The sequence below is a fragment of the Suncus etruscus genome, chromosome 3 (assembly GCF_024139225.1).
Source record: "Suncus etruscus isolate mSunEtr1 chromosome 3, mSunEtr1.pri.cur, whole genome shotgun sequence".
Lineage (NCBI taxonomy): Eukaryota > Metazoa > Chordata > Mammalia > Eulipotyphla > Soricidae > Suncus > Suncus etruscus.
Genome location: NC_064850.1, coordinates 140,459,186 through 140,480,928, shown reverse-complemented (window position 1 = coordinate 140,480,928; position 21,743 = coordinate 140,459,186). Strand labels below are relative to the sequence as shown.

Here is a 21,743-nt window from a genome sequence, read left to right as displayed (position 1 = left end):
TCCAGGAGTGGCCTCTGGGATGACCATGGGGTAGGTACATGAAACCCTGACAGGCCCCAGTCTGAAGGTGTGCAGAGGATGGGGCTCCTAGAAGGAGATACTCACTGGCCCCTTCTAATCCTCAGGCAGGCAGGCAGCCACACAGGGCTGATACAAGCAGGGCACATACTTGTAAATGCTCTCTCTAGCTCACTCACTCACTCACTCACTCACTCACTCAACTCGCTTTGAGTGGGGATGGGAAGGCATTGAACGACAGCTGAGCTGAAACTGTCTTGAGTCTGCAGCCCAGCCCCCAGGCAGCACTGAGCAGAGCATCCTTCTTCATGTCCTAGCTCTGCATGGCCAGTCCTGAGAACTGCTGTGACTAGATATGTCTCTACAGAAAGTACTGTGACTGCAGGGCCAGCCAGGAGAGTCTCAAAGACACAACAGCGGGCCAGAGTGGTAGCATAGCAGTAGGGCATTTGCCTTGCACACAGCTGACCCATGATAGACTCGGGTTCAATCCCTGGCATCCCATATGGTCGCCCAAGCCAGGAGTGATTTCTGAGCAGAGCCAGGAGTAACCTGAGGGCTGCCGGGTGTGGGCCCCCCCCCAAAAAAAAAATACAACCAATGACACAATGGCACCAAAGATGGTGATAAAGATGCTAAGAAGGAAGGTGGAGGGATCTAGAGTAAAGCTCACATGGACTGGAACATGGCTCACAACACCTGACTGGCCCGGCCCCCTAATGCCAGCACCACCACGATGGACACACATGGGTCTGAGTCAGAGCGGAGGGATAAGGACTGCAATTGTGCAAAAGAACTGGAAACTATGGGAACAATTGGGAGCTACAACTTTCTTGTTGGTTTAATTTCTTCAGAATTAAATTAATTTCCACAACTGCTGGAAAAGGGAGGAAGTGCGGGAGATGGCAGCAGCGGCGAAATCTGAGGCAACGTGGAAGAAGAAATTTTAGGGGGTACCGCCTCAGGCACCAGGATGACTGTTCTACCTATGTGAGGACAAGCCCAGGACTACGTAACATGTGGCACCAGCAAAAGCTGAAAGTATGAGGTAACCAGGACAGACACAGGCAGGTAGGCCCCACCCGCAGCTGCCACTCCTCCCTACCGATTACCCAGCCCTAGGGAACACAGCAGACCTGCCTATACCATCACATCTACACCATCAGCCAAAGTCTACTAAGAAGCAGTGGAGGCCACTCTACCAGACAACCCTAAGAGGCTCACCACTAAACATCTTCCTTTCTGGAAGAAACTGGACACCTAACTTAAGCTATACATGACCACCTGCTCTCTTCCTGGCTTCAAATGTGTCCGTGTTGCCTGGGGTTGTAGCAGCCCTTTTGTTGCCAGGAAGTGTGGAGACAAAGGAACAATCCAACATGGCCTAGGGAAAGCGTCATTGGCCCTGCTGATACTGCTAAGCAAGTGAACTCCAACTGGACACCTCCAGATATCAGACTCTGGGGGTGATCAAAGGTCTGCTTCCCTTATCCACTTTCTACTGTAAACTTCCTCCAGCTCATGTCCTGAGAAGCATCAACACTGCCAGGAAAGCTGGTGTCTGTGAAGAGAGTAGTCCTTTCTCTCCAGGACAGCTCTGGTCTAATACAGGTGAAAGTCCCCAAGGGAAATGCAGCCTCATACGTGCCCACATCTGTCACTGGCACCACCAAGGACGCCCCCATGACAAAGACCAAATATGCCAGAGACCATACACATCACCAACAAGCCTGCCATGCCTATGCCTCTCCTAGTCCCATGTGAATGAGAAAAGACAGAGGGGTGCAAGTTCCCCAATTCTGTTCCCCTAAAAAGCTTGCAACACAGTGAGCTTTAATAGTTTGGGGGGAGTTACAGGGGTTACTCCTAACTTTGCACTCTGGAATCACTCCTGCCAGTGCTCAGGAGACCCTATGCGGTGCTAGAGATTGAACCTGGATCAGCTGCATGCAAGGCAAGCCCCCTTCCTGCAGTATTATCATACTGGTCATACAGTGGGTAATTTAAAGACTACTGAGAGAGCCAGATAGTACAGAGGTAAGGAACTTGCTTTGCATGCAGCCAATTTAATTTTGATCCCTACCACCATATATGGACCCCAAGCACTATCAAGGGTCACTCCAGAATAGTCAGGAGTAGCCCCAGAGCTCTACTGGGTATAGTCAAAACCAAAATAATAATAGTAGTAACAATAATAAATGAATACTCTTGAGAAATTTTGCAGCATCACTGCCTGAAATTGCACAGACTGAGTGCATTCAGGACACCTGCTTTCCGTAGCAGCATATATGAAGTGAAGATCCATATAGGAGGGTCAAGTTTCACATGCAGATGAACCCCCACTTCTCATCTGTGAAGGATCCTGAGCTACCAAAGTTGGTTCCGAGGACTCTAAGGAAGTCAGCATGGGCTGAGCCACACAACTAAGTCCTCTGCATCCACCACTGCATCCCTGCCCATGGCTAGCCTTGCCCTTCTTGCCACGATTCTCAACCAGGAAGGCCCTGCTGAGAATTTGAGGGTGCCGGGCCTCTCTTCAACCCCACTGGCTCCTCTGCCAGTGTGTCTGGGCAGCTTCACACCATGAGGACTTGAATTTCTAGAACAACTCCAGAGAGTGGTGAGATCTCAATTTTTGCTCTGAAAACAGGAATCACTCAAGAGCCAGGAACCCTGGTCTTCAGGAAGATGGACATGGATGTGCGCCAGGCACAGCCAATCCACCAAGCACCATGACCCCTTGAAGCAGACACTCACTCCAATCTGGGAGATTTGGTCCAGGCTCCCTATTCCTACAGCCCTGCTGAGTAAACATTTCTGGAAAAGTCCTGAGTAAAGCCCAGAACCTATAGGCATACAGATGAGAATGAACACCCAAACCACATTTCTACTCCCTCTTAAACCAAGATCCTTCAATGATGCTCCGGAAAGGATAAAAAGATGGATTTTATGTGGTGTGTGACACCGTAGGATTGCAGCTGTAGGTATAACAGATCATATAGATATGTGGACAAGAAATGAAAGGGTCTACGAGAAACCAATTAGCTACATCCACTCAAACTATGCAATCTTTTTCTACATTTCTGCAGAGTTCTTTAAAGTAGCTGTGACACTTTTTCGTAACAGACTATTTTTTAGAGAAGGTATCCGTTAAATTGAGCAAAAAGTAAAGTTGCCCCAAACTCCCTCTTAACTCTTCCCCACAGTATTAACACAAGCATTCATTCTGTTACAACCTGATGCACAGTTTACACATACATTCACTCAGTCTTGGCACACTTGAGGTAGGTATGGATGGATGTGCACTGCCAAGTATCCACCATTATAGTATCATGGAAAATAGTTGCACAGCCTTAAAATTCCTCTGTACTTTGTCTAGTCCTGTCTCTCTCTACCCATAAAGCAACCACTGACATTTTTATCTTCCTCATCGCATTGCCTTTCCCAGAACCTGAAACAGCTAAAATGATACCATATGTATCCTTTTTCAGATTGGTCTCTTTTCCTTGGCAAAAGTACATTTAAGTTTCCGCCATGTTTTAGCAATTAATTTCCTTTTAGCACTATAAATCCATCCTCAGAATGCCTATTTACCCACCCACTGACTAACGGACATGTTGGGTTCGGCCAACTTGGGGCAGTTAAAAATAAGGCTCCTATATATATGCAAATAACCATGTGTGCAATTTCCACCCCTGGAAAGTTAGTGGCACAAGTGCCGAACTGCACAGCAAGAACATACTTAGTATATTTTGGAAGGACTCACTTTCCATTCTCATCAGCCATGGCAGGATAATCCGTAAAGTTCCTGTCCTCATCAGCCCTTGTGGGAACAGCAGTGTCCCAGGCTGGAGTCTAAAAGGAACACAGGCAGACCTAGGGAGGGGGCCAGTTTTCCTCGGTTCACTCCCATCTGAAGAACTTCTGTGATGAAAGTTCTTTGGTCCATTTAAATCAAGTTTAGTTATTTAAGCCACATTTTTTTTCCTCTTTTTTTTTTTTTTTTTGGCTTTTGGGCCACACCCAGCAACGCTCAGGTGTTACTCCTGGCTTTGCACTCAGAAATCACACCTGGGGGGCTGGAGCGATGGCACAAGCAGTAGGGCGTTTGCCTTGTACATGCTAACCTAGGATGGACCTTGGTTCGATCCCCTGGTGTCCCATTTAGTCCCCCAAGCCAGGAGTGATTTCTGAGCGCATAGCCAGGAGTAACCCAAGTGCCAGCGGGTGTGGCCCAAAAAGAAAAAATAAAATCACAGCTGGCAGGCTTAGGGAACCATATAGGATGTTAAGGATCGAACTTGAATCTGCTGCATGTAATGCAAATGCCTTACCCACTGTGCTATCCTATCCCTCCAACCCCTATTTAAATCACTTTATTTAAATAAAGTGTTTTCTTATTAGTGAGTTGTAGGAGTTCATTGTATGTCCTTTATTAGATGTGTGTGTCCTTTAAGATGTGTATGTTGCCAAGATCTCCTTCCAGACTATTCATTCTCTAGCAGTCTTATGGAATAAAGTTTGTTTTGCTTTTCTGTGTGTGCGAAAACATGCACAAATGCATGTACAGATATAGAACTCAACTTCATACATGTAAACCATCCCCTGCCAGTTTTAATTTTCATTTTAATTAAAGTTCAACTTAGAAGGCTTTCTTTTTTAGCATCATGAGCCTTTGGTGCTATATCTGAAACGCCACCAGAGACTCAAGTTGGTCTTTCTCCTTTTATCTCCTAAGAGTTTTATGCTCTTTGCACTTGAACTTAAGATCTTTTATTTACCCATTTTATATTTACATTTATCCATTTTGAATTAACTTTTGTTTAGTTTTGGTTTTCTGTTGAATACGCTTTTGTGAAAAGTGTATCAGTTGTCTCAACATCCATTTCTTTTCATAGAGGGATCTAATTTAAGCAGAATAAAAGAAAAGGAAAGCATCAGACCTCAGAGTATTATTTTTGCTCCCTGTCGAAGGGCAGCTTACTACATTTACAGGAAATTTCAAGCTCTATTTTCTGCTCTATTGCTCTATTTCTCATGGTATGACAACCTCTTTTTCTTACTTCACCACGCAAATATGTATATATTATCTGACACCAATGAGAAGTAGAAGCCAAGTATCCTGGGAAATCCTTAGAATTCAACCCTGAAGTGAACAGAAGTGAGTTTGAAAATGATCAGAAGTCAAAAACCTGTGGCCCATCTCAGAGTAGCTGAACCTCAGAGGGGTGGTACCCCTTTACCTGGGACAACTGCAGCAACACAAACTCCCCCCAGTCAATGACAAGAAGCAGATCCAGACTTGCTTCTAGAAACTCCAGCTGCTGGGTTCACACCCTTTCTCTTATCTGCAGCTAAGAGGATAAGACAGCAGCTGCCAGGTGTTGAGCTGGGAAGGGCCAGCCTGCACCCCAACAGAGTGAGAGCAGGGCTATGCTCCAAGCCCAGCACTCCCCCCACCACACACACACCAATCATCATTGAGATGATTTCTGAGATCTGCCTGCAGGGCTAATGTCGGTATCATACAAGTAGGTTTAAACCAAGGCATTCAGCATCCCTAGTGAGGAAGATATGTGTGTTGGGGGGTTTCCAGAATATCAGAGGGCTCTCCTTCAAGCCCCAGAGCTCTCCTCCTCTCCTACCACTACACCTCTACCGCCCACCTCAGCCACAAAGGCCTGGGTCAAGCGCTCCTCCATCAAAGCACTGACCCAAGCACTGTGCCGTCACCTTGGCCATCATCCAGATCTGGTCTGAAGATAGACCAAGCCACAGGCACCAATAACTATATGGGGGAAGCCCAGTTGTGGAATATGAATAGCAGCATGGAGCACAGATCTGGGCTTCTCCCGGATCCAACCCTTACCTCCTGCCTGTCCCTCTCTCACCTCCTTCCTGTCCCTCCCAGGTTTACCACCAAATGCCCCTGCATGCTACGTGAGACATGCTACTGTGAGACACTATTTCTGGGGTCCTGTGGTCTGTCTTGCTCACTGTGGTGATACCCCAGGGCAGGAAATGGGACATGTAACCCATAAATACTGGCAGAAGCAATGGACCACCCATAACAAATGGTGCCATGGGAGACTCAGCATAGAACCAATGTCCAGGACATTCTATTCCTTCCCCTCTCAGCCATTCTCTCACTACTGTTTCCAGTGAACAGAGTTCAGTCTCAGAGCAAGCCCCCAGCTGCCACCTGGAGGTGGCCCATCAGCATTCACCCAAGTTAGTCTAGGGTCCTCAAGGGACCCCAGGTCACATGGCAATCCAAGCTGGGATAGGGCCACTCCAGTACCCACATATCAGGACTCTGCAGCCACCCAGAAAGCACCTGCTTGGTCCCAAGGGTGCCTGACCTCACAGAGAACAGCCTCCCAACAGCTGACAGCTCCCATCTCTCACCACATCTACAGCATGGGGTAGAGGGAGCTGGACACAGAGCACTGGTAGAGAAAATGGCAAGTAGATCCAGATTTGTTTCCTAGAATTTCCACCAGGGATCCTGGGGGTCATACACCTGGCACCCTTCTCTCCTGCCATCCAAACCAGAGAAATGACTGGCATGACATACACCCACCTACTCAAGAAGAGAAGACTGGGCACTGACCTACAGGAGGCTTTAAAGGACAACTCTCCAGAAAAGGTTAGGTTCTCAGGAAGGGAAAAATCAGGACTGTACCATGATCACCAGCAAGGTGAGCTGAGCACTTGCTGAGTGCCCTGATCAGACCATGGGACTGTGTCCACTCCCCCCACCCCCACCAGCTGCTCTGGCAACACTGGGCCCCCTGCCCAGGACACCATGATACCTCTCAGAGTCAGACCTGAGGATGCCCAGCACTCAGGGTGGCACCCAGCACTCAGGGTGGCACCCAGCCTTGGAAAATCCAGGGTATGCAGGGAGTCAATGAGTCCTAATGAGTCTCCCCAATGTGAGGTGGACCTGCCCAGGCACAATGAGGGCCCAGTGTTGAGTACATGATTCCCCTCTGGCTGCTCTGGAGGGGGAGGATCTTTAGGGGTGCCATGAACACACTGGGAGTCCTGCCTTCTCCCAACCACATGCTGTACTACAACACCTGATGACTGGGGGTCCACTACTGAGAGGTGGGGGCTCAGTCCCCTGCACCAGGCATGTCCTCCAGAGGGACAAAGGCTGTCTTCTGTAGGGCAGCCATAGTCCTAAGCCCCAGACACCAGCAAAGGCACAGTTCCAAGAGGCATGACAGAGACAGCCCTGCACAACCACAGTGCAGCAGGTCCCATAGCAGCAGATGGCTCAGGGGGTTGAGACCCCATCACCCCTAAGGCGATTAGGGGTGCCACTGCTGTATATGAGGACACCCAAAAAATAAATAAGTTTAGCTCGAGAGCTGGTAGGCATGAAGAGTGGCAAAGATGATTCAAGGATTCTTAATTTGAATTACTTGAATACTTTGCAGATGAGGGTCCAGTATTCATTCTTTTGTCTGCCATTACTCTGAAGGAAGACAATCTAGAGACTTTGCCCTAGCTTCCTCTTCCCTACACACACCCCTTTTGAGATGTAAAGACTCACTTAGGCTTGGTTATCATTAGATAGATACCTTTGTCTGTTAACATCTACCCTAGAGTAGGAGTGATATCATAGCAGTAGGGAATTTGCCCTGCAGGCAGCCTCAGCTGACCTGGACAGTCCCCCAAGCCCTCCAGGAGTGATCCTGGGTGTGGCCCAAAACAAACAAAAAAAACAACATCTTCCCTTCTCCCATGTTGATTGACACAGAAAAATAAATATCTTAAGTACTAAACAGTCTGGGCACTCAGTCCATGAGGCTGAGAGCCTCCTGACCCCATGCTTTTTTTTTTTCTCCCTTAAGTCTGTCTTGTTGGGGCCAGAGAGATAGCATGGAGGTAAGGCATTTGCCTTGCAGGCAAAAGGTCAGTGATTCAAATCCGGGCATTCCATATGGTCCCCTGAGCCCGCCAGGAGCATTTTCTGAGGATTACTGAGTGTAGAGCCAGGAGTAACCCCCGAGCGTTACTGGGTGTGACCCAAAAACAAAACAAAAAAAAAGTCTGTCTTGTTTTAACCCTTGTGGTGCCCCTGCTTCAGGCCCATTCACTATGAGTTCACCAGGTGCTGGACTCCAGCATGACACCAAGGTGGGGGCAGGAGAACAACTAGGCTGCCTCCAAGATCCCAAGGAGCACCTTGGGGAGGCAATTCTCTCTGGATCCCCGGTCAGTTCAATTTGGCAGCCAAGAAGGGGTAGGGGGTGTACCCTGAGCTCCCTGAGAAGGCCTAAAGGTTCATTCCTATCCCCAGTCAGGCTAGAGCCCAAGGGGAAGCTCCAGCCCTCCCAAACTACCAGGCTGGCCAAATTTGTGACACAATATAAAACAGGATAAAAAAGGCAGTAGGTAAGAGGCAGAGAGAGGCTAGCCTTGCATACAACTGACACCAGTTTAATCCCTGAGTCCTACCAGAAAACCCTAAGCACTGTCAGATATGACCCCAAAACCAAAAAATAAAGGTGAAATGTAAAAGCACATCCCTGGTACTATAATAATGTATTCTAGTGCCAGAGATAAAAGTTCACTTAAAAGGGGGGGGGGGGGGCAGAGAGATACGAAGCAGTAGGGTGTTTGCCTTAGACGCTGAAGGACAGTGGTTTAAATCCAGGCATCCCATAGGGTCCCCCGAGCCTGCCAGGAGCAATTTCTGAGCGTAGAGCCAGGAGTAACCCCTGAGCGCTGCCGGGTGTGACCCAAAAACAAAAGAAAAGGGGGGGGGGGGGAACCTAGGTAATATTTTTAAATGGCTTCCTTCCTCCCCCCCAAAATAAAGACTCAGAGTTAGCACTGATCTCTGGGCAGCTCAGGGGGAGAAATTTCCTGCTTCTCTTTGATGTGAGAGAAATGCAGTTTCCCCACAAAGCCCTTTGAACATCAATGCAGGAAAGGAAATTGGGAGTCCTGGTGTCTCTCTGACCTCCCTCCTGAGGCACTCAATAGTGCAAAAATGGGCCTCTCCTCCCTCAGGAAGAAACCCTGAAGCTAGAGAAGGGTAGGGGCACCTCAAAGCAGGAGAGGGAGAAGACTGAGGGGTGGATTTTAGAGCATCTTGCTCCCTCTGATCTGAGACACTGAGTGCTGGGGAAGAGGGTAGCAGAGGGACAGAGTAATGCGGCAGAGCGCCCAGCACCCCACCTTCCATGAGATGCTTCAGACTCAGTGATCCCTGAGCTGAATGAAAGGGACTAGGTACCTCCACACTGAGAATTCCCCCAAGCAATCACAGCAGGCATAATATGCAGGGCACCACTGCCCATTCCTCACACAGTTCCTCTCCTGGCATTCTTCATGGTAGCTACATTTTCAGCTGCAACATAAAGGGCTTGATGAGGAGGAGCCTGGGGCCAGGAGGTTGGCCAAGGTTGGCCAATTCCCCTCAGTGAGAAAACCTTGCAGAGTCAGGAGTCACCAGTGGCCCCCTAAATACTGAATGAACATGGGTCTAAAAAGCACTACTCGGGGCCAGAAAGATAGCACAGCGGTAGGGCGTTTGCCTTGCACACAGGACAATGATTTAGGACAGACAGTGGTTTGAATCCCGGCATTCCATATGGTCCCCAGAGCCTGTCAGGAGCAAAGAGCCAGGAGTGGCCCCTGAGCACAGCCAGGTGTGACCCAATAAACAAGCAAACAAACAAACAAACAAAGATAAAAAGCACTACTCACAGGACCCTCTTGTGGGGGAGAGGGAAATCACCAAGTCCTGGGACCACCAAGGACACCAATGCAAGGAGTATCACTAGACAGACAGGAGGCCATCTTTAGCCTCCCCACTCCCACCGGAGTCCAGGAATAACTGACCCCTGGACAGTAGCCAGGCTCCTGTCCTGAGTCACATGTGCTGCAGTGTCCAAGCCGATCAGCAAGGCTCTGCGGGAGGCCCTGCCAGGAGCCTGCCTATGGCTCACCCTCCACCCTGCATAACCCACGGGGTACCTCTCTCCCACTGCCATCCTGCAGCCCTCAGGCAACAGGAACCCTGCTCACTCACTGCCAACATTTCCAGCATCCCCCAGCGCCCAATGCCACAACCTGAAGCCCCTCTCCTGCCTCTCAGCAGGCCCAAAACCTGCAGCCAGCCAGTAGGAGAAAGGGGCACTCTTGGTTTCTTCTGAAGGACTCTGCGGGCTGCCACCAACTGGCCATGGGAAGCCCACATTTCCATGGCATAACCGAGGGGCTGTGGGGAGGGGCACTCCGGAGCTCTTTGTCTCAGAGAAAGGTAGCAGGCAGGTCAGTACCCAAAGATTTGGCCCAGCTTGCACTCGCACACGCCTGCCCATCCGCAGTCAGGCCACCCAGCACGGGCCTGGAGGGCAGATAACCAAAGGTGTTTCTGAGCCAGAAAGGCAGGCGTCCTGCGGCGAGGGCCACCTGCATCGGGCCTGGAAGGGCAGCTAACTTTACAGGCGCCCGGATAGGCTTACACCCGCTCAGCCAGCCTGAACACACAGCCCTGTGCCCAGCAGCTGACCCCCCCCAATACAGGGGAGGGCCTGTAAACACCCGCTGTGACAGGCATGGCCCCAGCTCCCAGGGCTGGCCCAGGGCAGCTCTGGTTACGTTTATATAATCTCCCAGGCCTGGAGTTGGCACAGCCAACATGAGGGCCAGGTCATAAAAAATGCACGCCCAGAGATTCCTCACTGTGCCCCCTGCCCAGAAACAAGCAAGCACCCACCTAGCTTCAAATGCACTTAGAAGGCCCTTCCAAAGTCAATAAAGGCAGGGAGGGGGCCTGCCCGGAGGGCTGCACCCCTCCAGGCCTTGACTTCCAAAGCCCAACAGACATCGCCTTCAACAGGCCGAAGCTGACCCCAAACATGCCCAGGTGGGCTTCCTGCTGCGTTTCCAACACTGACAGCTGATGAAAGGTGTAAGAACTGCCAGAGTTTTCAGGCCACCAATCTGGGCAAAAGCCCTAGGGCAGCCCCTGGGTCGCTTCTGCAGAGACAAGGATCTGGAAGGCAGGTCAGACCCGCTGGGAATCCATCAGTCAAGGGGGGCGAGACGGGACACGCCCTTCAAATGTCCACTCCCCAGGAGCCCCATGAAGTCTCCAGAAGGCTCCCTCTGCACCACCCTGCACTACCCAACTCAGCAGGGGGATCATGCACCCCCGATCCTCAAGACCTCTCATGAGTGAGGCCTGCAAGGTGTCTCGTCCCCGCTGGGTGTGTGCCAGGCGGCGTCTCACCTGCAGCTCGCACCAGGCCACCTCCACCCAGGTTTCCGTGTCCAGCCCCTTGTAGACGGTCTTGAAGGAGCCGCGGCCCAGCTCGATGTCGAACTTGAGGAATCGTCCGTCCAGCGAGGTGGCCACGGCCTTGAGGTCATCTTCATCGTCCTCCTCCTCCTCGGGCTCGTCCCGCCGCGCGCGCCCCGCTTCGGGCTTCGCCTCTGCGACCGCAGGGTCCCCCTTTTCCGCTGCTGCTGCTGCTGCCGCCGCCGCCGCCGCCGCCGCCGCCGCTGCCGCTGCCACCGCCGCGGGCTCCTGCACATCCCCGGGCGGGCGGTCGTCGGGCGCGGGCGCAGAGGGCGCGGGGCCGGGGTCTGCGGGTTCGGGACGGACGGTGGTGGTAGCAGCGGTGGTGACAGCAGCCGGGGAGCCGGGCGGGGCACCGGGCGCGGCATTAGCAGCAGCGGCGGCGGCGGCGGCGGCGGCGGGGGCAGCGGGCCGGCCTCGAGCGCGCTCGGCGATGAGGCGGCGCGTCTTGCAGAGCAGCAGCACCCGGCGCTGCAGGGGCTGCGGGGGCTGCGCGCCCGGGGCCTCGGCCGCCTCCAGGCCCGGCGCCTCCTCCTGGTCCGACTCCACCACGCTGCGCCGCAGGAACCGCTGCGGCCCGGGCCGAGCCGCCCGCGCCCGGGGCTCCGCCATGCCCGCACCGCTACCGCCGCCGCCACCGCAGCCGCCGCGCCGCCCGGCCTCCCTCAGCGCCACGGGGGCGTCCCGGCGGCCGCCATCGCCGTCCATGTCTGCGGGCAAGGACAGGCCACGGTGAGTGCGCGCCGCGCACCTGCCGGCGGCGCGGGGATGGGGATGGGGACGGGGACGCGGATGGGGACGGCACCGCCCGGCCCCGCAGGGATGCCCGGGGCGGAGCGGAGCGGCCGGGAGCCTGGAGCCCGGAGCGGGGCGCCGCGGGGCAGTATGCCGGCCCGTCCCGGGGATCCCCAGGGAGGCTGCGGGCCAGGCGGAGGCTCCACAAAGGACGCGACCGGGAGGGACGCAGGGGGGGCGCGCGGGGAGAGCAAGAGGAGAGAGAGGGCCGCGGGCGGCGCGCGGCGCGCACACAAAGGCGGCGGGCGGGCGGGCGGGCGGGGGCTCGGCACTCACAGGCTAGCGGGCGCCGTCCATGCCCACGGCCCGGCGGCTGCGGCGGGCGACGCGGCGCTCCCAGGCCAGACTTCGCTCCCGGGAAGGGAGAGTGATCGCCGTGGCGGTGGCCGGGGGCTCGCGGTGCTCGCGGAGGAGGTCGCCGAGCTGCTGCTGCTGCTGCTGCTGCTGATCCCTCGGGCCGCCCCGCGCTCTGCGGACCCGCGGACCCGCGTCCCCGCGTGCCAAGCCCGGCTCCTCCGCGCACCGCGCTGCTGCTCTCCGGCACCGGCTCTGACCCGGCGCGCGGGGAAAGGCGGGGACTCGGGTCTCCCCGCCCCAAGGCTGCGCGCGGGGCGGAGCCCGGCACGCCCACCCGGCTGCGGCTCGCGCGCGCGGCCCACCTGCGTGCTGCGTGCGTGCAAGCGTGCGGGCTAGCCGCGTCCCCCACCCCGGGGATGATCGGGGTCGTCCGGGTGTGTCCCCCCACTTTCAGCATCATTGGCCCAGCCCTACCAAGGGCGGCTTCGAGACAACCAAGACTACCTCTGGACAACAATGGAAAAAGAGGAGACCAAGTGTCCCCCTTCGGAAAGGGGGTGACCAGGTATCCCCCTTCCTGTGAAGGTTGCCTGCCTAGGAGAGAGGCTGGCTGTGTCACTCCCCAGCTGACCCAGGAGCAGCATGTGGCTCCCCTGAAACAAGCTGTTTCTGCACACTAGACTTCCACAGAAATCAGCCGCGTGCCGCCTATGATCACATCTTCCTTGCGGCAGAGGTGTCCAGTTCAGAGTCCAGGAAAGAGAAAGAAGGAATGACGGCAGAGTGCGGCCCTGGCCACAGAAGGAAGCATCATGAGGTGGGCGGGACAGGTTTCCTGGTGGAGATGGGGAGCAGTCTGAAATCTAGAGCCACCCACCCTCACCAGCATTCTGCAACACCCTGAGTCCAGACTTGTGGATTCCCCTGAAGACCTGCCCTGCCCAGTCCTTCTCTGCTTCTCTGGAAAGGTTGTCACTTCTCAAATCAATACCAGGGGACGCGCTGAGTGTGAAGCCTAACCCTAACGTGTGCTCAGGCCTGTCCGAGAGAAAACGATCAGGGCTGGGGCTTAATAAGCTATGAGCAGGTTGCATACCGGTCCAACCCTGGCCCCTCTCCTAACTGGTCACATCTGACATGGAAAAAGGCAGATAGCCATGCAAGTTCCAGCCAGTCACAGCAACAGATATGCGCGGATGCCATGACCCTACACGTTGTCAGGGGCACAGGCCCAGAGGCAAAGAGAAAACCCTGACCCAGTACCAAGGTTCCTTCTGCCTTTCAAGGAACTGCCCTGCCCTGCCTACAAGCTTCCCTGGGAAGGAACTTTGCTCCCTTGGCTAAGGGGCAAACAGAGCAGACAGCTCACAAACCCCTTCGAAAGGACACCTGGGCTAGACTCAAAAGCAAGTACTGACAACTGGAAAGGGGAAGCAGCCTGAGGGGTCCTGGCCCTGTTGAAGGGTGCAGAGCGCACCCCTTGTTACTTTCTTAGTTTTTATTTCTTTGTTTGTTTTGTTTGGGTGTTTTTGGGATTGTTGGTTTGTTTTTTTTTTTTAGTTTTTGGTTTTTGGGCCCCACCCGGCAGCGCTCAGGGGTTACTCCTGGCTCTATGCTCAGAAATCGCTCCTGGCAGGCTCGGGGGACCATATGGGGTTCGAACCACCATCTGTTCGAATCAGCTTCGTGCAAGGCTAACGCCCTACCACTGTGCCGGAGGGCCCTTGGTTTTGGTTTTTTGCACCCCACGTTCCTGATGGCCAAGCAGGCATGATCACTTCCATGTCCCAAAGAAGTTTGTTGAGGCCCCAACACTTTTCTTTTTTTTTTTTTTTTTTTTTTTTTTTGGTTTTTGGGCCACACCCTGTGACGCTCAGGGGTTACTCCTGGCTATGCATTCAGAAGTTGCTCCTGGCTTCTTGGGGGACCATATGGGACGCCGGGGGATCGAACCGCAGTCCGTCCTAGGCTAGCGCAGGCAAGGCAGGCACCTTACCTCCAGCGCCACCGCCCGGCCCCAACACTTTTCAACTTCAAATAATTTTTTGTTTTCTTTTGTTTTTGTCTTGGGACCACTTCCAGCTGTACTCAGTCAAGGCTTACTCCTGGCTCTGTGCTCACTCCGGGCAGGGATCAGGAAACCATATGGAAGTGCCAGGGATCAAACTAAGTTGGCTGAAGACAAGTCAAATGCCCTACCCACTGTATTATCACTCTAGCCCCAAGAGCATATTTTATATGCCTGTTGGCCATCTGTGTATCTTCTCTAAAAAAAAAAAAAAAAAAAAAATCTATTCAGATCCTCTGCCCACTCTTTAATCATCCTTTTTTCTTTTTTTTTTTTTTTTTTTGGTTATTTTTTTGGCCACACTCGGTGATGCTCAGGGGTTACTCCTGGCTATGTGCTCAGAAATTGCTCCTGGCTTGGGGGGACCATATGGCACGCCAGGGGATCGAACTTGGCTAGCACTTGCAAGGCAGACACCTTACCTCTAGCGCCACCTTCCCGGCCCCTAATCATCTTTTTTTCTTATAATTTATTTATTTAAGCACCATGGTTATTACAAATATGTTCATAATGGGGTTTCAACCATAAGATGTTCACCCCCTTCACCAGTGCAACTTTCCTGCCACCAATGTCCCTCATTTCCCTCTTCCCCCATCCCCTGGCTGTCTTCAAGAAGGCATTGTATTTCTCTCTATATCTTTGTCATGGTAGTTGTCAGTGCAGTTATTTCTTTAACTGCATTTACCACTGTAGTAAGCTTCATATCACAGTCTGGTCCTTCTGACCCTCATCTCTGTTTGGTCCTTCTGACCCTCATCTCTGTTGTCTCTAGATTTTGTTGGTGGTTTTTTTGTTTGTTTGTTTTTGGTTTTTGGGCCACACCTGACAGCGCTCAGGGGCTACTCCTGGTTCTGCACTCAGAAATCACTCCTGGCAAGCTCAGGGAACCATAAGGGATACTGGGAATCGAACCCTACCAGTATGCTACATCTCTGGATTCTGGATTCTGTCTCTGAGTATTATTACCATATGGTCTTTTATTTTTCTTTTTTTTTGGTTTTTTTGGGTCACACCCGGCGGTGCTCAGGGGTTACTCCTGGCTGTCTGCTCAGAAATAGCTCCTGGCAGGCACGGGGGACCATATGGGACACCGGGATTCGAACCAACCACCTTTGGTCCTGGATTGGCTGCTTGCAAGGCAAACGCCGCTGTGCTATCTCTCCGGGCCCATTATTTTTCTTAAATAACACAGACAAGTGAGACTATTCATTAGCCTATTAATCATCCTTTATGCTATTATTGAGTTTATGTATTTGGGATAGTAACAACATGTCAGATTATCATTTGCAAATATTTTCTCCCAACATTAAGTTGCCTTTTCATTTTTTGCATGGAAGGGATGGGTTTGGGTGACACAAAATGGTGCTTGGGGACTGTTTCTGGCTCTGCTCAGAGGTCTCTTTCTGAAGTTCTCAGGGCACCATATAAAGGGTGGGGGCCAAATTGGGGTGCTAAGTACAAGTGCCTTAAACTATGTTCTATCTCTCTGGTCCTTGGCATTTCACTTTGTTAATGATTTTCTTGTCTGTTTCAAAGTTTGATAAATCCGACCTCTTGTTGATTTTCTTTTTTGAGTCAAATACAAAAATATTATTTCCAAGACTAATGTTAAGGAGCTTACAACATATACATAAAATAAGGAGCTCCTGCTGGGGTCTGAGCTGGAGAGATAGTATAGGGCAGAGGCACTTGCCATGCATGTAGCCAATCAAGGCTCAATTCTTGCTACCCTATATGGCAGGGGTGGCAAACAGGATTTTTACCCTCACTCAAAATGTCAAAATACAACAGGTGTTTAATATATTATTGTTAAAATTACATGCTTTTGTGTGGGTGTTTGTCTGTTTTGGCAGGTCACTGCGTGGTGTGGCTCTCTGACTCTCACAGTTTAAAATTTGGCTTTGTGTCGAACTTGTTCGCCACCCCTGCTATATGGTCTTCCAAACCCTACCAAAAGTGATTCCTGAGCATAGAATCAGGAGTAAATTCTGAGCACCACAGGTTGTATGTGTGTGTGTTGTGTGTGTGTGTGCACGCATGCATGTGTGTGTGGTTTTTTTATGACTAAAATAAAAAATATCACTCTTAAGCTGGGGAAATATTTGCTTCTGCACACCAACAAGATTTACAAAAACTCACAAAAGTTAAGGGGAAAAATCAAGAAATGGGAAGAGTTGAGCAAACACTTTCTCAGGGAAGACCTACAGATGGCAAATAGACATACTAAAAAGTTCTCTTCATCACTTATCATCAGGAAAACACAAACCAAATAAAAAATGAGGTCACCTCACACCAGCAAGATTAGCACATATCAAAAATAATAGATACATTAAGTAGTAGGAATTTGGAGAGAAAGAAATCCTTATTCACTGTCAGCGGGAATGTCATCTGGTTCAACTTCTATGTAAAACATATGTAAACTACTAAAAAAGAAAGAATTTAAATTTTTGAGTCAGAGAGATAATAGAGGAAGTAAGACACTTGCCTTGCATGCTACTGGTTCAATTTTCCCGGAACCTCTTATGCACTCCCTCCAAATACTGCCAGGAGTGATCCCGAAGTACAAAGCCAAAAGTAAGCCCTGGGCACTGCTGGGTGTGTCTCCAAACCTTCCCCCACAATAAAAGAATTGGGTTTCCATATGAACCAACAATTCCACTTCTTGACATCTACTTAAAAGGCCTCAAATCAGCTTTTTGGGGGCTGCATGCAGAAGGATGATGGTTCGATTCAGGCATCCCATATGGTCCCTTGAGCCTGCCAGGGGCAATTTCTGAGTGTAGAGCCAGGAATAACCCCTGAGTGCTGCCGGGTGTGACCCCAAAACAAACAAACAAAAACAGCTTTTTTTTGTTTGTTTGTTTGTTTTTGGTCCACACCCGGCATTGCTCAGGGGTTACTCCTGGCTGTCTGCTCAGAAATAGCTCCTGGCAGGCACGGGGGACCATATGGGACACCGGGATTTGAACCAACCACCTTTGGTCCTGGATCGACTGCTTGCAAGGCAAACACCACTGTGCTATCTCTCCGGGCCCACAAAAACAGCTTTTTAAAATGATGTTTGCACTCCTATGTTCAGTAAAGTGCTATTCAAAGTAGCCAAGATTGGAAACAAGTCAAGTACCAATGACAGATGAGTGGATGAAGAAACTGTGGTCTATATGTACAGGAAACACTACTACTCAGCTAAAGGGAAAAATGAAATCATGCAATTTGCTGCAATGTGGATCAAACTAAAGGGGATCATATTGAGTGAAGCCAGTTAGAGGGAAAGGAAAAATTACAGAATAATTTTTCTCATATGTAGAGTATAAAGAAACAAAGTAAGAGAACAACAATTACTCATTAGAAACAGACTCCAGGAGTTAGCCTACAGAATTTTGTCCGCCAAGGAATGAATTGTGGAAGTAAGAGACATTGGTGAAGGAACCTAATTGGTGTTGGGTGTGGTGTTGGAACATTGTATATCTCAAACTCTTATTAATGTTATCATAAATCATTAATGCCCAAATAATATGTGGAAAAAGAAAGAAAAATACAGATCTCGCAGTACATGTTTTCTCCTAATAGTTTTTTAGTTTGGGTTTTATAAGTTTGTTTTGGAGTCACACCCAGCAGTGCTCAGTGCCTGGCTCTGCACTAAGGCTCACTCTTGGGGGCACAGGGGATTTTATGGGATGCCAAGGATTGAATCCAGGTTGGCTACATGCAAACTAAGTGCCTTACCAGCTGTACTATCCCTTTGGTTTCTTTTTTAGGAGTGTTTTGGCTTTGGATGTTACATTCAAGTCTTTTATTCATTTTGAGGAACATATGTGTATGGCATGAGGTGGAGGTATTATTTCATTTGGTTGCATGTGACTGCCCAATACTGAAAAATTTTCAATATTGAGGAGACTCTTCTTTTTTTCCATTAGTATTATTGACTCCTTTGTCACAAAATTATAAATCATATACATTGGTATGGATTTAGTTTTATTTCCGGGACATCTGTTCCATTGGTCTATGTACCTGTTGTTATGCACACATATTGTATTTTTTTTTTTTTTTTTTGGTTTTTGGTTCACACCCAGCGGTGCTCAGGAGTTACTCCTGGTTCTGTGCTCAGAAATCGCTCCTGGCAGGCACTGGGGACCGAATGGGATGCTGGGATTCGAACCACGGTTGGTCCTGGGTTGGCCATTTGCAAAGCAAACGCCTTACCGATGTGCTATCTCTCCGGCTCCTACATATTGTATTTATTATAACCACTTTATAACATAATGAAATCAAAAGGTGTGCCACCTTCAACTTTGTTCTTTCCAAGACTGCTTTGGTGGACCAGAGAGATAATGCAAATGATTGAGTGCATGATTTACATGACAGGGTCTTGGGTTTGACCCCCAGCACCACAGGGACCCCTGAGCATCACCAGGAGTGACCCTGAACCATGGTTTTAGGTAAACCCAAAGCTAAATAACTGTTTTTTTTTTTTTTTGGTTTTTTTTTTTGGTTTTTGGGCCACACCCGGTAACGCTCAGGGGTTACTCCTGGCTATGTGCTCAGAAGTTGCTCCTGGCTTGGGGGACCATATGGGACACCGGGGGATCGAACCGAGGTCGGTCCGTCCAAGGCTAGCGCAGGCAAGGCAGGCACCTTACCTTTAGCGCCACCGCCCGGGCCCCTAAATAACTGTTTTAACTATTCTTTTACATAATTTTACATAATTCAGAAGTCTTTGTTTTATTTCAGTGAAAAATGTCATTAGAATTTTGTTAGGAATTACTTTAAAACTGTAGATTGCCTTGAGGAAAGTGTAAACATTTTGTTTGTTTGTTTGTTTTGGGTCACACCCAGCAATGCTCAGGGGTTATTCCTGGCTCTACGCTCAGAAATTGCCCCCTGCAGGCTCGAGGGACCATATGGGATGCTGGGATTTGAACCAGCGGCCTTCCGCATGCAAGGCAAATGCCTTACCGCTGTGCTATCTCTCCGGCCCCCGGAAAGTGTAAACATTTTAACAATATTAATTTTTCTTTGCATGAGCAGAGACTTTCTTCTCATTTATTTGTGACTTCTTTCATTTCTTTCAATGTCTTATAGTTTAACACATATAGGTCAATTATCTCGTGTTTTAAATTCATCCAAGTTGGGGCCGGAACTATAGCACAGCGGTAGGGCATTTGCCTTGCATGTGGCCAGACAGGAACAGATCCTGGTTCGATCCCTGGTATTCCATATGGTTCCCTGAGCCTGCCTGGGTGATTTCTGAATGCAGAGCCACAAGTAACCCTTCAGCACTGCAGGGTGTGGCACAAAAACAAAAACGAGTTGTTTTTGTTTGTTTGTTTGTTTTTTTGTTTTTTGTTTTGGTTTTTGGGCCATACCCGGCGATGCTCAGGGGTTACTCCTGGCTGTCTGCTCAGAAATAGCTCCTGGCAGGCACGGGGACCATATGGGACACCGAGATTCGAACCAACCACCTTTGGTCCTGGATGGGCTGCTTGCAAGGCAAACGCCGCTGTGCTATCTCTCCGGGCCCCAAAAACGAGTTTTTAAGGTAGTACGTCCAGGTAAGTCAAATCTAAAGGGCTGCAGCTTGATGATGTCTTCAGATCTGCTCAGAATAATCATAAGGGCTTCAACTGATGATGTCATCAGATCATCTGTACAGGAGAATCAGTACTAGCAGATTTCAGGATCCCTTTACAGGTCATGCTTTAAGTTTCATTTTTCACTCCAGGGAGGCTTTTCACTCAGTTGTCAAGGGAACAGACAATTTAGTTTAGTAAATGTAGGATATCAACAAGAACTTACTTACCTATAATTAGATTCCTATTTCTAAGTTGAAGGAAGGCCTGAGAAGTATCTAAAAAAAAGAGAAAAATTGAAATATAAAGAAACTATTTACAGGGGCTGGAGAGATAGCATGGAGGTAAGGCGTTGGCGTTGGCGTTTGCCTTGCATGCAGAAGGTCGGTGGTTCGAATCCTGTGTCCCATATGGTCCCCCGAACCTGCCAGGAGCCATTTCTGAGCATAGAGCCAGGAGTAACCCCTGAGCGCTGCCGGGTGTGACCCCCCCCCCACAAAAAAAAAAAAAAAACTATTTACAGGTACCAGAGAGATAACACAGCAAGGAAGGGCATTTGCTTGCATACAGCTAGCAGGGGGACAGACAAGGATTTGATTTTCGGCATCCCATATGGTGCCCCCCCAGCCTGCCTGAGTGCATAGCCAAGTAACCCCTAAGCCACAGGTGTGGCCCCCCCCAAAGAAAAGGAATTTGTAAAATCACCCACACACCACATCTCTAGCCCAGGTGAACCGAATCTGAATCAGGGGGTCGCACAAGAAATAATCAAAACCAGTCTGAGGGTGAAACACATGTAGTCTAGCAGTCTTCTACCTAGTATGGAGAGACAAAGATGCCTGCCAGAAATGCCATTTTATTTGAGTATAGGGACCATCACTTGGGTGGGGCAGTAAACCCAGCCATGTTTACAAGTAAGACAATCTGTTTTGGGGTAAATCTAAGTTGTAAACAAACATACAAAGAAACCAGGGATGTTACTTACTTGGCAGGGGCGATACCATGATCACGAAGGTGTTTTCCCCAGGGCGAGTCTCACCCATTGCACTCTGGTTGTGCTGACCTCTGCGATTTCCCCAAATGTGGGAAACTCGACTGTGTAATTTGTGGTAGTGGGGGACTGCGTTCGTGCTCTCCCCTGAAAAAAAAAGAAAGAAAGAAATCAGGGATGATCTTTGTTTTGGGTGTAACCCAACAAGAAGTGTAACCCAATAATAATAATAATAATAATAATAATATTGGTGTAACCCAATAAGGTGTAACCCAACAAGAAGTGATTTACAAAAAACTATTTACAACAAGGAAAATTATTAACATTTTACAAAAATAAAGTCTAGTGACGGTGAGGTGGCGCTAGAGGTAAGGTGTCTGCCTTGCAAGTGCTAGCCAAGGAAGGACCGCAGCGGTTCGATCCCCCGGCGTCCCATATGGTCCCCCCAAGCCAGAGGCAATTTCTGAGCGCTTAGCCAGGAGTAACCCCCCCCAAAAAATAATAATAAAGTTTAAACCTATAACTACATTAAAACGTAAACTCTGTTGTCAGGGAATAGGGATGATGTGATCTTTTTCTCTTGCATTGTAATGTCAGAGTTTTTCTTTTTATCACTAACTAATATAAATAACAGTTAACTGGTATCTTATGCTCAAAAAATAAATAAATAAAATA

At 49.9% G+C, this 21,743-nt stretch overlaps 1 protein-coding gene and 1 non-coding gene across 7 annotated transcripts in view; one reads left to right on the top strand and one right to left on the bottom strand.

Moving 5' to 3' along the window:
* WNK2 (WNK lysine deficient protein kinase 2) overlaps positions 1 to 12,563 on the bottom strand; it is a 99,493-nt gene extending 86,930 nt beyond the window's left edge. For 5 of the 6 annotated variants that reach the window (XM_049769939.1, XM_049769942.1, XM_049769943.1 and 2 more), the window contains exons 1-2: positions 12,419 to 12,563; positions 11,279 to 12,057 (exon numbers count right to left, since the gene is read on the bottom strand). In XM_049769939.1, coding sequence (XP_049625896.1) covers positions 11,279 to 12,055 — 777 coding nt within the window. In that variant the 5' untranslated portion in view covers positions 12,056 to 12,057; positions 12,419 to 12,563. The remainder of the gene's footprint in view (positions 1 to 11,278; positions 12,058 to 12,418) is intronic. The other variant, XM_049769941.1, reaches the window with a different exon arrangement.
* An 8,491-nt stretch (positions 12,564 to 21,054) lies between these two features.
* LOC126004833 (U1 spliceosomal RNA) lies at positions 21,055 to 21,218 on the top strand. Its single transcript, XR_007494078.1, has one exon. It is a non-coding gene; the product is annotated as a U1 spliceosomal RNA (small nuclear RNA).
* Positions 21,219 to 21,743: the final 525 nt, after the last annotated feature.